The sequence below is a fragment of the Chiloscyllium punctatum genome, chromosome 21, assembly GCF_047496795.1.
Source record: "Chiloscyllium punctatum isolate Juve2018m chromosome 21, sChiPun1.3, whole genome shotgun sequence".
NCBI lineage: Eukaryota > Metazoa > Chordata > Chondrichthyes > Orectolobiformes > Hemiscylliidae > Chiloscyllium > Chiloscyllium punctatum.
This window is the reverse complement of record NC_092759.1, coordinates 17,770,581-17,786,021: the sequence shown is the minus strand read 5'-3', so window position 1 is coordinate 17,786,021 and position 15,441 is coordinate 17,770,581. Positions and strand designations below refer to the sequence as shown.

The following is a 15,441-nucleotide window of genomic DNA, read 5'->3' as shown; positions in this document are numbered from 1 at the left end:
CAACATCCGAAGAGCAGGAAAGTCAACATTTCAGGGCAAAGCCCTTTGTCAGGTCTGGGGAAGGGGAGGGGAGCCTGTAAATAATTAGAGGGATGGGTGGGGCTTGAGATAGGGTAGGAGGGATGATTGTAGGTGGATGGGAATGGGTGTTTTGTAATTTGTCAGTTGGAAAGATGGGATAGATAGATAAGCAGGCAGACGGACAGATTAGGTCAGATCAGGGAGGCGAGGACGGTGGAGAGGGTTGGACATTAGATAAGGCTGGGGGTCAAGGGATTTTAAAGCTGGTGATGTAAATATTAAAACCATTGGGCCTAAGCTCCCAAGATGAAATATAAGGTGTTGTTCCTCCAGTTTGCGTTTGGCCTCACTCTGACAGTAGAGGAGGGCAAGAATGGACATGTCGCCAGGGGAGTGGGAGGGGTAAGTAACATGGATGGCACCCAGAAAGTCAGGTAAGTTAATGTGTGTGAAGTGTAGATGCTACGCAAACTGACCTCTGAGTGTGTGTTTTGTCTCCCCAACACATAGGAAACCACATCGGGAGCAATGGATGCTGTAGATCAGTTTGGATGAAGTGCAGGTGAATCTCCGCTGGATGTGGAAGGATTGTTTGGGGCCTTGGTCATAGGTGAGAGAGGAGATGTAGGGACAGGGTTGTACCTCCTGTAGTTGCAGTGAAAGATCCGGATGTGGTGGAGAGGTTGCTGGGGAATGTACTTGCGACAAGGGAATTGCAGAATGAATGGTCCCTGTGGAAATCCGACAGGGGTTGGGAATGCAATATCCTTTTGGTGCTGGGGAATGATTGTAGGTGTCAGAAGTGTCGGGGGATGATGTGTTGGATTCAGAGGTTGGTGGGGTGATACGTAAGGACTAAGGGAACTCTGCCAAGATTGGTATTGTAGGGAGGTGGTTTAAGGGCAGAAGTGCAGAAGATGGAGCAGATGCAGTTGAGGGCATCTTTAATCACAGAGGAAAGGAGAATACAATCCCTAAAGTAGGATGATATGTGGGATGTCCTGGAGTGGAATGCCTTATCATGGGAGTAGATGTGGCAGAGGCAGAGCAATTGAATGTATGAGAGGAGGATGCAGGAGGGTGGGTGAGAGGAGCTGTGGTTGAGGTAGTTGTGGAAGTCAGTTTGAAATAGATGTCACTGGTGAGTTAGTTTCTTGAAATGGAAAGGTCCAAGAAGGGAAGGGAGGTGTCAGCAATGATTCAGGTGAATTTGAGCATGGGGTGGAGGTGTCAGCAAAGTTGATGAACTGCTTGATCTCCTTGCAGGAGCATGTGTTTGCACAATGCAGTCATCAATATTGCAGAGAAAGATGAGGGATGGTGCTGGTGTAGTTGTAGAAGAGGGACTATTCCACCAATTCCAGAAAGAAGCAGGCATCGCTCAGGCCAATGGGGTGCCCATAGCCACCCTTGGGTATGTAGGAAGTGCGAGGAATCAAAGGAGAAGTTGTTGAGGGTGAGCACCAGTTATGCCAAGCGGATGAGAGTGTCAATGGAGGGGGACTGGTAGGGCCTGTGAGAGAGGAAGAAGCGAAGGGCTTTTAGGTCCCCCATACAGGGAGTTACAGGTGGAAAGGGACTGTATGTCCATGGTGAATCTGAGCTGTTGGTGGCTGGGGAATTGAAAGTTTTGGAAAAGATGGAGGGCATGGATAGTGTTGTGAATGTAGATAGGGAGTTCATGGACCAAAGGGGAAAGAACAGAGTGGAGGAGGTGATGAGCTCAGTGGAGTAGGAGCTGGCAGAGACAGTAGGTTGACGGGTTTATGGATTTTGGGTAGGAGATAGAAGTGGGTGGTGCGGGGTTGGGGAACTATCAATTTGGAGGCTGTGGACAGGTGTTCTCTTGAAGCGATGAGGTTGTGGGAGATGATGGCTTGGTGATGGGAGGTGGGGTCATGTTCAAGGGGACTGTAGCAGAGACGTCAGAGAGTCTGGCCTCAACGATGTAAAGGTCAGTTCACCATACTACTAATGCGGACCCCCCCACCATCGGCAGGTTTAATAGAGAAGTTGGCGTTGGAGTGGAGGGTTACACATTCCGATGGGGGGAGGTTGGAGTAAGTGAGAGAGATGGAGAGATCCAAGCGATTGATGTCTCAGGTGCAGTTTGAAATGGAGGTTGAGGGAGGGTAGAATTCGGAAGGGGGTATCCAGGAGGATGAAGTTTGTGGGAGAAGGGGTCGTCACCCAAAGAAATAGATGTGGAGACGGCAAAAAAAAGAGCTTGACATCATGGCGTATGGCGTATGCAGAATACGTTCATGCATTGGTATAGGGGAATGAAATTGAGCCCTTTGCTGAGGACTGACTATTCAGCCTCAGTAAGGGGTGAAGTCTGGGGAATGGTGAATACCTTGCAGGGCTTGGGGCTGGAGCTGAGTGTAGACCTGGAGCCAGGAGCAGGGTGGAAGCATCAACAGGAGTGGGTATGTGCGCTAGAGTGTGCACATGGGCGGAAGCAGAGGTAATTTGGTCATTAGTGATGTCAGCAGTCATGTGGTATTCAATGTCGGCTGAAACGGCAGTCACATCGTTTTCAACATCAGCGTAAGATTGTTCTACATGCTCAATCAAATAGTTACATACAAAGCACAATAAATCATTTAGCAGAGGAATAGACTTTTCAGCCCTCCATGACTGCACCAACATATTTTGCCTTTCCATACTAAAACTGTCTTCCCGTATCCCTCTATTCCTTCCTATTCATGTATTCATCTGGGTGTTCCTTGAATACTGCTGTTGTGTCTGCTTCCACCACCTTTTCTGGCAACACGTTCCCCCCAGGCACTCACCACCCTTTCTGTGAAAAACTTGCTTTGCACATCTGTTTTAAACCACCCCCCACGCATATTGAACTGGTGTGCCCTGGTATTTGACGACTCCACCCTGGGAAAAAGTTTCATACTTTCAACTTTTCCATGCCATTCACAATCTTATAAATTTCTATCAGGTCACCCCTCAACCTCCTGCGTTCTAGTGAAAACAAACCCAGTCTACCCAACCTTTCTTCATAACTAAAAATCCTCCATACCAGGCAACATCCTGGTAAAACTTTACTTTCTCCAAAGCGTCCACATCCTTCTGGTAGTAAGTGGGGTGGCACGGTGGCTCAGTGGTTAGCACTGCTGCCTCGCAGCGCCAGGGACCAGGATTCAATTCCTGCTTTGGGTGACTGTGTGGAGTTTGCACATTCTCCCCGTGTTTGCGTGCGTTTCCTCCAGGTGCTACGGTTTCCTCCCACAATCTACAAATGTGCAGGTCAGGTGAATTGGCCATGATAAATTGCCCATAGTGTTAGGTGCATTAGTCAGGGGTAAATAGCGGGTAGGGGAATGGGTCTGGGTGGGTTACTTTACGAAGGGTTGGTGTGGACTTGTTGGGCCGAAGGTCCTGTTTCCACACTGTAGGTAATCTAATCAGAACTATGTGCAATATTCCAAGGGTTTCCTCCAAATCATTTATGTCGACCACGAACAGCAGAAGTCCCAGCACTGATCCCTGTGGAGCACTACTAGTCACAACCCTCCATTCCTGTCTCCTGTGATTAAGCCATTCTGTATTCACTTTGTCAGCTCACCCCAGATACCATGTGACTTCATCTCTTGTACCAGTTTGCCATGAGGCACCTTGTCAAAGGTTTTTCTGAAGTCCATATAGACAACATCAACCAATTTTCCCTCATCAATCATCTTTGTCGCCTCCTCAAAAAACGATCAAATTAATGAGGCATGACCTTCCCCATGCAAAACCATGGCGTCTATCACTGATAAGTCCATTTGTTTCTAAATGCGTGTAGCCTTGTCCCTAAGAATCTTTTCCAATAATTTCCTTACCACTGATGTGAGGCTCACAGGCCTGTAATTTTTGGATTATTCCTGCTACCCTAATGGGACAACATTGGCTATTCTCCTGTCTTCTGGGACCTCACCTGTGGTGAATCAGGATACAAAGATCTGTCAGTGCTCCAGCAATTTGTTCTCTTGCCTCCCTCAATATTTTGGGATAGATCCCATCAGGATCTGAGGACCAATCTACCTTAATACTTTATTAGATGCACAATAGCTCTTTTTAGTAGCAACTTGGCTCAGAAATTCAACACTCCCGAACTGGAGATCATCCTCCACCAATTCCTTTGGTAAATACTGACAGAAAGTATTTGTTTAGAAACTCACCTACCTTTTCTGGCTCTACACATAGATTTCCTCCTCTCTGGCTACCCTTTTGCTTTTTGTATATGTATAAATAACCTTCGGATTCTGCTTAATCCTGTTTGTAAATGACATTTCATGACTAATTTTAGCCCTTCTAATTACTTGTTTAAATCCTTTCCCACTTTCCTTATGTCCTTCAAGGACTTTGTCCATTCCCATCCTCCAAGATCTTATGTACAGATACAGCTTGGGTTACATACCAATGAACCTTCCTCTACATTGCCCCTTCAACACACAAGGAGAAGGCATAGCATAGACCTCCTCTGTACCATCACTTTAAGCATTCCCAGAGCAGCTCTGATATCTAATGGCAACCTTTTGTATTGTTAGTCAATGGATTGAACCTTGGTGGTCAAAGTGATGTTAATGATCACCTAGTATAACACATTCTGCTCTATTTACTGAACCTGAAGACTTTTGAATTAGTAAGTGAAAGTTTTATTGCCTTTGTTTACTCTGGACAGGTTCAACAGCTGTTAGAAATTGTTACATCCTCTTTACACTACCTCAGTACTCCTGGAACTTGTACAATGTGCTTTTGGATTGAAACTATCTTTATACAACTGATTTAAAGAGCATCACCTTTTACCCATTGGGATTTCATATTTGACTCCTACCTTGCGTTATATTGGTGCAAGCTGTTTCTTTCAGTTTGACTTCAATGTCTTTAATTGTCTCAGAGAGATATTCTGGAGTAAGCTCTGCTGGATTGGTCATGTTGATGATAATGTCATGATCAACAATGATGCTGCCATTTCTATGAAGCAAAAAGGAAAGCCCATTAAACGCAATGAAATTTTGTCCAAGTTATATATGATGAAAGCTGTAGCTGTGACTATTTGAGCTATGTAGAACATTCTTTACTTTGTCTCAAATGTGTACTGTATGTTCTTCACAAATATCTGGCAGTGCAATATGTAAAAGAGTTTTCAATGGCATTGCTTTAGAAGTTGAAGAAGAGGAATGTTGTTTTGGATGAGGCTCTGTCAGTGATAGCATGCCACCCTCAAAAGGAGCCACCTGAGGTTAACAACTCCTTCAGCTCTCTTTCAGTACTGCATGCAAACATACAAACATAGGAATTAGAAGCAGCCATAGGCTATTTGGCCCTATTAGCCTTCTTTGCCATTCAATACGATCATAATTAAACAATTAATGGGATTAACATCACATTCTAGCTTCAATAAAAATTGATTCCCTTGCTAGTCAAGAATCTATTTACTATATCTCCACTGTGTTCTGGGGGAGAGAATTTTAAAGAGTTATGACCTCCTAATTGAAACTTCCTTAGAAAAATAAGTCCTCCTCATTCCTATCTTAAATGGGAGATTCCTTGTTTTTAAGTAATTCCAGTCTTATCTACAAAGGTAAACGTTCTTTCAGCGTCCACCCTGTTAAGATGCCCAAGAGGTTCAACCCATTCTTCAAAACTCCAGTGAATACAGACCCTGCCTGTCCAACCTTTTCTCAGAAGATCATTTCCATCCCAACTATTAGTTGAGTGTACCTTCTCATCTATATCCTTTCTTAAATAAGGAGGCCAGAATTGTATTCAGTACTGCAGATTTGGCTTCACTAATGGTCGATACAACTGTAGCAAAACATGTCTTCTTTCATATTCCCCTTGCAATAAGTAACATTCCATTTGCTTTTCTAAACATTTGATGTCCTCGCATACTGAGTTCTTGTGATGCATGTACCAGGACATCCAGATCCCTCTATTTCATAGTACATATTTTTGATTTTTATAATCTGCCACATTATAGCCAACTTGCTTAATTTATCAGAATCCTTTTTCAGAACCTTTGGATGAAATCTCCATGCCCTGGAAGATGTAGGCTATGGAAAGACATTTGTGAAAATCATGTGAGATATTGATCAGAGTCCATCTTGATAATCAAAAATCGCATTCTCCAACCACATCCAAGATATCAAGATGAGATTCTCACTAGTGAGTAGCCAGAGACCTATTAACTGGCGTTGTCACTCATTATCATCCTCAATATGAATTAATCTCACCTCATTGACAAGCATTCTTCTATCATCCCACCCGCTAGATAGAAACTAGGTGCTGAGAATTTATGACATGAAAGTCAGAGTAGCTACCATGCAACTCCAGCTTCTTGCACCTCTGGACCTCAATCTTGGACAGTTGGCACCAGCATTTCAGGGCATGCTTCATGAGCAGTGATCGCACATACCACGCATCCACAAGCATTGGCACTTCACACTTACCAGCCTCATTAAAACCTCAAGTCCACTCTGAACCACTTAGAGTATGCTCTGCACAGCCAAGCTGTGCTTTGGAGCACACCAACATGTGTCATTGAACTAGTGTTGCAAAGACATCTTGCACTTAGGGACAGGCATCCAGTTCATGGATTTGAGGAGGCTGCATCTCTGGTCTTCTCACTTTCTCCATTAATGTTCACTCACTTTGTGCCTATCTAGATGTCCCAGCACCCTGCCCTCTCTTGCCTTACTTTACCTTTCTGTGCTTTTTTCACCTCAGCTGCATTGTAAACATTCACAGTACTTAAACCATGACTTGCTATTGAGTGTAGATACAAAGCCAGACAATTTGTCCTACTTGTCAGCAGTCATCAGTCAAAAGGGTGGACATGTAGCTGTGTGACACTGTGCTAGGTCAGTCTCACACCTACAGAATGTTGCAGCAGCCTTCACTGCAAACAAACTGCATGTGCATAAACGAAGTGACCATGTCTCAAATTTGAAGGATAGTAGTCCTCAGTCAAATTGGGAGGTGGGAGAGGGGTAGGTGCTGCTGCTGCTGCTGTCAGTCAGGGAATACAGGTCCAATCAGTCAAGGGTTGCATCACTCACAGTCCAAGAGTTTGGACACTGTTAGTCATCTGCTTGGGGTTGTCAGGGTCAGGTCCTGTAGGTCCGTGCAAGTAGGCATTGTTTATATATCTCACAAGCAAAAATGGACCCAGTACTGATCCCTGTGTTATACCAATGGACACCACCTCCAGTCACACAAACAGGCCTTTTATCACCACCCTCTGTCATGAAGCCAGCTTTAGATCCATCTTGCCAAGTTACTCTGGATCCAATGTGCTTTTACCTTCTTTATCAGTTTCCCATGTGGAATCTTATCAAAAGCTTTGCTGAAATCCATATAAACTATCTCAATTGCACTACACTCATGTACACATATGATCACCCCCTCAAAATATTCAACCAAATTTGTTCGGCATGATCTTCTGACAAAACCGTACTCACTATCCCTGATGAAAGCTTGATACTCCAAGTGGAAATAATAATAAATACAGAATTATTATTTCAGAATTTTCTTCAGTAGTTTCCCTGCCACTGATATAATGCTCATTGGACTGTTATTCCTTCATTTAGCTCTACAACTTTCTTGAAAATTGGAGTCACATTAGCTGTCCTTCAGTCCTCTGATACCTTCCCTATGACCAGAGAGGTCTTAAAAATATGGGTCAGATCCCCCGTAATTTCCTCCCTCATCCCCCACAGCAGTCTAGGATGCCACTCATTTGGACCTAGGGATTTGTCCACTTTTAGGGGTGCCAAAGCCTCCAGCACCTCCTCACTCCCAATCTCAATTAACTCAAAAACCTCATAGATCCTTCCCTCAAATACTCCATCTCCCATGAGGATCTGAAACTTGAATACAAGCCGAGGTAACTAGTTGTTGTCAGGAACAACCGCTTAATAGATGCTCTTAATAACTTAGGTGGCAACAAGATGGCTTCTCGATACAAATACCATAACAAAATGGCTTCTAGGCTGCAAATTGACAGTTCTGCTAAAGCTGCATAAAATAGCTTTTATTTTACTAACTGCGAATTTTGCTATAACTGCATAAGTGACTAACCACAGTCTGTTTCAATAGAGATTAGCAGATAATACTCCCTTTACGCACAGAAATAACTAGACTAGATAAGACATTACTGGCCATCCAAACTGACCTTCAGATGTAGGTGCAATGGCTAGGTTTGTGAGATAAGGGTAGCCTGAGTATTGGAAAATAAAGTTGGTTCCCAGGAAATATCACTGGACTGAGTAACTGTCAAATAAAGCAGTATCATGTATTGATTGATAATTGTTTTAACGTACTATGTGCTCATGGCTTGTATCCTTCTTTAAGAAAAGAATAAAAAATTCTTTGTGTTAAGCTATGTGTGCAGCTCCTCTGAGGAACACAGGAGTGCACAACCTCCATGTTTCTGGACGCTCTGTGCCCAGCCATATGAAGAAATAAAGAATGAAGTCTTAAAGATTCAGACTGATTATGAGTGCTTATTGGTTGATCACAGAACAGAGAAAGAGAGAGACCCCCTGCCCCCCATCAGGGTCCAGATCTTCATCGGGTGCCATGAGTCAGACTTGGTACGGACGGATTGTGGGCACCAGCGTAAGACTCTTGAGTCCTCCACTATTGAGTGTAGAGGAATCAGCTGACCAGACATGAGTATTTTCTCCGTTTGGTTTTCCTCTCATTCAAGTCACGGTTGATTCGACCCCTCGCTGCTTATCATCTCAGTCCAGCCTGAGAAGGATCGGTCTTGGTAAGAATTCATTCAGAAAAAATTAAAAAGGAGTCGGGGACTCACATAAAGATCGGAGACCTACAGATTGGGGATCTGGAATAAAGTCAGGGACTCTAAAGATAAAAAAGGAGTTGGGGACTCCAGGGAGTCAGGGACTCCACTTAAAAGGCCGGGGACCTATGGATCAGGGATCCAGAATAGAGGCATGGACTCTAAAGATTATAAACGAGTCTGGAACTCCAGGAGTCAGGGACTCCACATAAAGGTCCGGGACGTGCAGATCATGGATCCGGAATAGAGTCGGGGACTCTAACATTAAATAAACAGGTTAGGGACCTGAGTAAGGAAGTACAAATTAGTCAGGGACTCAAATTCGGTCAAATTGGAATTGTCTAAATTGATTTGCAAATTATTCTGTGAAAGACAAAACAAAGATGTTTCGCGATATATGTCAGTTTTAGAATGTTTTGCAGAAATCATTGGTCTTGTTCGTTGTTGAGTTGTTGATTAGTGAAAGTTTCAAGTTGAGATTATCTTCTCTGTTTGACTTGGCTTGTCTTGCTTTGCTGCTTTGTCTTGTTGTCTGCTATGGTTTTGTGATACAATTCTCACACATTTTGTTAAGCAGCTATGTGCCACAGCCAGATTTAGGCTAAACTCCCTAATTTTGACTGTTCTGGAATGTGAGTGCCTCATTACCCTTAAAATGTTCATAAGTGTGTATGTGAGAGAGAGACAGAGAGAGGCCAAGACTCAGTGCTGATTCACTGCAGCTTGCAGAAAGTTTAACCCTTTGAGATTTGGATTGAATGCACATTTGCTTGTTGGTGATTGAATGTTTGTCTTTTGTTCCCTGGAACTCGAGATCTGGGACTGTTTTGAATTTGATTTACGTATTGGGAATTTAGCATGATTTCAAGGTTAAGGATCCATCAGTGATTATGAAATGAAATATTAGCCCCTGTTCTTTTTACAGGCCATGACTGCCCTACTGTCAATTTCTAACTAATCACTTTTATGCTACATCAACGCCAATCTTATTTAATTTCAAACCAGTTTAATATGGTGGAAGACAACATTATAATCTTTTTTAGAAAGCCTTCTCCTTCGATTCTGCATTATTTGACATCAGTATAAACTTGCTGTCAAATTCCCCATAATTTCATGCTACCACCAAAGATCGTTTCCACCCCTCTCACCCCTACGTGTTGTACTAATGAAAGAATTGACTAAAGGAAGTAAAGCAGTAGTACTAAATCTGGGCCTCGGGTGCAGAATCATTCTGTTCCAGGATGAGAGTAGGTCAATGCTCAACTTTAGTTATAATCTAAACCTAACATTGAGGAAAATCACTTCAGACTTCAACATTTGCTCATTGAGTAGAGGAATTGCATGAACCTTATTTAATTTAGTTAAATTTTGTAAAACTGAAAGTATAAAGATAGATCCAAAATATCCCATAACAACAGCATTGTTTTCAGAAAATGATACTAGAGATTTAATTTTTGTTTCAGACTCGTTTGTTTCCACTTAATTTTAAGGCTGCTGTGTCTCATTGGTGATTATGGTGTGCCAGTCGTAGCTTTATTTTATATCAATTTCCCTCCCTCAATGACAAATGAATTTTCAGTTCGACATTATGTTGTAGTAAATCATGTAACAAAATTAACATCTTATTGTTAATATCTGTGTCTTTGGATTCGGCGATTACTTGTGCATTAGAAGTTTTTTCTTACCATGTGAGTAGACAAGACCTTTGAGGCAGCTGCAGTCATTTCACGGCCGATAGCATTGTAAATGAGCAATGACTGGCCAGGACTGCTTAAGGAATCTAATCTGGGATTTACATGAAGGGACTAGAACAAGGTAATTATAATGGATTTCAGAGTTGGAAACTGTATACATTTTACATTTTAAATATTGAATACTGAATAAATGAATTTCCAATTTATACTGATAACTTGTAAAATGTCTTAGCCACTTGTTCAGTTTCCACCTCTTATTGGGAAGCCCCATCCATTATCTGTACTAAATCTGGTTATTGATTTTTCAGCCAAGGCAAAGTGACTAACTTCCTTGTTCTTAATGAAATAGGTACTCCCCGTGCTGTAGCTGAGGGACACTTCGAGAGAACCATCTATAGAATCCATCTACCAGGCCCTCTGTCAAGGAAAGGCCGCAAGCATTCTCAAAAATCCATCCCACCCTGGCAATGTTTTTCTACCATTGGGAAGAAGGTACAGAAGCCTGAACTCATGCACCAGACGGTTTCGGAACAGTTTCTACCCTACTGTTAGAATACTGAATGGACTCTCAAACTTTTAACATTTGCCTGTACCTGTGTTATTGTTTTTTCTGCTGTTTATCTATTATTTACTTAGCTATGCTATTTAACTCTGTGATCTGCCTGTATTGCTCATAAGGCAAAGTTTTTCACTGTGCCTTGGTACACGTGACAATAAATCCAATTCAGTTCCATTCAATTCATTTTTTCCGATTACTGTTCCCTGGTCCAACTACCTGGGAATGGGGTTAGGGTTTCCCAACCAAACGTTCAGTTTCACCTGAATTCTGCACACATTGGAGGGATGCTAAGGTTTTGGGCAACAGTAAAGCCCAGTCTGTGGGCTACACATTTCTTAGTGCTTTTTCCTTAGCATCCTTAGGATCTGCAGGAATTATTCGCCACCCAAACTGAAATTATATTATTTGCGGTCTCACCCTCTTGGGCAACAAGACTGCCTCAGCCTTAGCAGGAGTTAAGGGTATGCTCTCAGAATTATATCTATTTTCCGGTATGCCCTCGAGTACCTACTCACCAAACAGGGTGGGGTTTGCGCCATAGTGAAGGGCAAGTGTATGATGGGGGTTACCAGCCTCATCGAGAATATTAACAAGCATGTGGATAACATCCGCACCTTCGTCAGTTAAATGACAGAAGACTCTGGATGGGGAGATTGGGGTTTTGACTCATGGTACAATTGGTTGATAAATCTATGTATATTGGTATTGTTTTAATTTGTCTCTTGCTGGCATTGCTATAGTTAAATGTATTATTGTTAAGTTAATGAATTCTGTTGACAACATCAGTTCCCCCCAGATAATGCTTCTTATCTATCCAAGTGAAGGTGAGGAGGAGCAGTTACCCAACCCTGCTTCCTTGGAGGAGGAGGAGGAGGTATGGCAGGCTCTAGCATCCGTTTGATTGGACTAAACTAATCTATGCCGTCCCTCCTACGGTGTGATCATTGGAATGACCAAAAGGGGGAGATGAGGATCTGAAACCTGAATACAGACTGAGGTAACTAGTTGTTGTCAAGACCAACCACTTAATAGATGCTCTTAATAACTTAGGTGGCAACAAGATGGCCTCTCGATGCAAATATCATGACAAAATGCTTCAAGGCTGCAAATTGACAATTCTGCTAAAGCTGCATAAAATGGCTTTTAAGTTACTAACTATTAATTCTCCTATAGCTGCATAAGTGACTAACCACAGTCTACTTCAATAGAGATTAGCAGACAATGCTCCCTTTAAGTATAGAAATAACTGGATTAGATAAGATATTACTGGCCATCCTAACTGACCTTCAGATGCAGGTGCAATGGCTCAGCTAATGAGATAAGGGTAGCCTGAGTATTGGAAAATAAAGTTGGTTCCCAGGAAATATCATTGGACTGAGTAACTGTCATATAAAGCAGTATTGTGTATTGATTGGTAATTGTTTGAATGTACTATGTGATCATGGCCTGTACCCTTCTTTAAGAAAAGTATAAAAATGTCTTTGTATTAAGCCATGTTTGCATCTCCTCCGAGGAACAGAAAAGTGCACAACCTCTGTGTTTCTGGACGTTCTGTGCCCAGCCATATGAAGAAATTAAGAATGAAGTCTTAAAGAACCAGTCTGATTGTGGGTGCTTATTGACCAATCACGGAACAGAAAGAGAGAGACCCCCCCAGGAGTCCACATCTTCACCAAGTGAAGACAAATGTAAATAGTCATTTAAAATCCTACCAATGTCCTTCAGCTCCAATCACAGATCACCTCCTTGATCCCTAATTGGATTCTACTTAATTTTATCTATTAGTGTTTATTCATACTCACTCTTTGCTCTCCTATTTACCCTCTTAAATTCCTCCCTGCACTTTCTATATTCCACACGGGCCTTCGCGTCTGTCTTTTCCTTCTCATTCAATGCTGAATATTCCGAGATATCAAGAGTCCTCTGGGCTTGTTGCCTATAGGAAACAAAAATAGGAATTGCTGGCAAAGTTCAGCAGATCTGACAGCATCTGTGGAAGAAATTTCAGGTTGACTGACCTTTCCTCAGAACAGTTCTGATGAATGATTACTCAACCTGAATCGTTAACTCAGATTTTTCTCCAGAGATATTGCCAGACTTGCTAAATTTTTTCAGCAATTTCTGTTTTTGTTTCTTCTTTACGGTCTGCACAGTTTATTGCATTTTACTTGCCTAAAGGCAATTTGTTGGGCCTGTACTCTCACCATTGGTTTTGAATGTACCCCATTGTTCTGCTGTGGATTTTCCCACGAGTAGTTGTTGCTCATTTACTTTGGTCAGATCCTGCCTTATTTGCATAAAATGTGTTCCTCCATTTGAAAACCACTTTTTGCAGACTATCTTTTTCTTTTTCCATATCAAACTCAAATCATATTGTGCTGTGGTTACTATCACTAACATGCTGCCTCATGGCCACCTCAAACACATATCTGGCTTAATTTCCTAGAATTAGGTCCAGCATTGCACTGTCCCTTATAGGATCTTCTGCGTATAGGAACATAGAGCTTTACAGCACAGGAATGGGCCCTTCGGCCACATTGTTGTGTTGAAATGACGCCAAATTAAACGAATCCCTTCTGCCTGTTATTCTTTTCATATTCATGTGCTTATCGAACCGTCTCTTAAATGCCTGTATCATATCTGCCTCCACCACCACCCATGAGAGTACGTTCCAGACTCCCAGCACTCTGTAAAAAGACTTGGCCCTCACATTTTAGATTAGATTCCCTACAGTGTGGAAACAGACCCTTCAGCCCCACCAGTCCACACCGACCCTCCGAAGAGTAACCCATCCAGACTCATTTCCCTCAGACTAATTGACCTAACACTACGGGCGATTTAACATGGCCGATTCACTTGATCTGCACATCTTTGGACTGTGGGAGGAAACCGGAGCACTCAGAGGAAACCCACGCAGACACGGGGAGAATGTGCAAACTCCACACAGACAGTCACCTGAGGCTGGAATCAAACCTGGGACCCTGGTGTATGAGGCAGCAGTGCTAACCAGTGAGCCACTGTGCTGCCCCATCTCCTCTAAACTTTCCCTCTGTCACCTGAAATGCATGCTCCTTAGCACAGTATTAGACATTTCAACTCTGGAAGAAATATTTTGACTGTTAACCCTATCTATGCTTCTCTTAATTTTGTCAGCTTCTATCAAGTTAGCCCTCATCATCTGCCTTTCCAGAGTTTTTCTAGCCCCTCGTGATAGCTCATACTCTCTAATCAAGGCAGCATCCTGCTAAATCACTTCTCCACCCACTGCAAAGCCTCCATATCCTTCCTGTGATGTGGTAACCAGATTGAACGCAATACTCTTAAGTGTGAACGAACCAAAATCTTATAAAGCTGCAACATGAAATCCTGACTCAATTCAGTTGTGCTTGATTCCCCAACCAATAAAGGCAAGCAGTCCATACGCCTTCTTTGCCATCCTTTCTACTTGTGTGGCCACTTTCAGGCAGCTATGGACTTGAACCCCAATATTTCTCTGTACGTTATATGTTGACATGAAAAGCTCACCTGAATGCATTTTGAGAAATCTGTCTCTTTAAATCCTTAACACTATGACTATTCCAATTAAGTTGAGGAATTTGAAATCCCTAATAAAGTTGAGCTATTATACACCTCAGTGAATTATCAACATATTTACCTGTTGTTGTGGTTCTGTTCACTGAGCTGGGAATTTGTGTTGCAAACGTTTCGTCCCCTGTCTAGGTGACATCCTCAGTGCTTGGGAGCCTCCTGTGAAGCGCTTCTGTGATGTTTCCTCTGGCATTTATAGTGGCTTGTCTCTGCCGCTTCCGGTTGTCAGTTCCAGCTGTCCACTGCAGTGACCGGTATATTGGGTCCAGGTCGATGTGTTTGTTGACCCTCATGGCACTCATCCACAGAGTCTATCAACAAACACATCGACCTGGACCCAATATACCGGCCACTGCAGCGGACAGCTGGAACTGACAACCGGAAGCGGCAGAGACAAGCCACTATAAATGCCGGAGGAAACATCACAGAAGCGCTTCACAGGAGGCTCCCAAGCACTGAGGATGTCACCTAGACAGGGGACGAAATGTTTGCAACACAAATTCCCAGCTTGGCGAACAGAACCACAACAACGAGCACCCGAGCTACAAATCTTCTCCCAAACTTTGAACATATTTACCTCTCCTCGTTGGACTGAAGGGTCTATTTCAGAGCTGTATATCTCTATGACCCTGCTGTCATAACAGATATTTTAAGTAATAATATAACACCCGCTCCTCTTTTACTGTATCTTGCCAGAAGATCCTACAATACAGAATGTAAGCTGGCAGCCAAGAAGGGAAATGTAATGTTTCCTTCATGTTGATAGAATTCAA

General features: G+C 42.8%; 1 protein-coding gene across 1 annotated transcript in view; it reads right to left on the bottom strand.

The window, feature by feature from the left end:
* Window positions 1-15,441, bottom strand: part of LOC140492467 (uncharacterized) — a 127,620-nt gene that overhangs the window by 31,532 nt on the left and 80,647 nt on the right. The window contains exon 10 of the mRNA XM_072591356.1: window positions 4,853-4,992. Within this exon, the coding sequence (XP_072447457.1) occupies window positions 4,853-4,992 (140 nt within the window). The remainder of the gene's footprint in view (window positions 1-4,852; window positions 4,993-15,441) is intronic.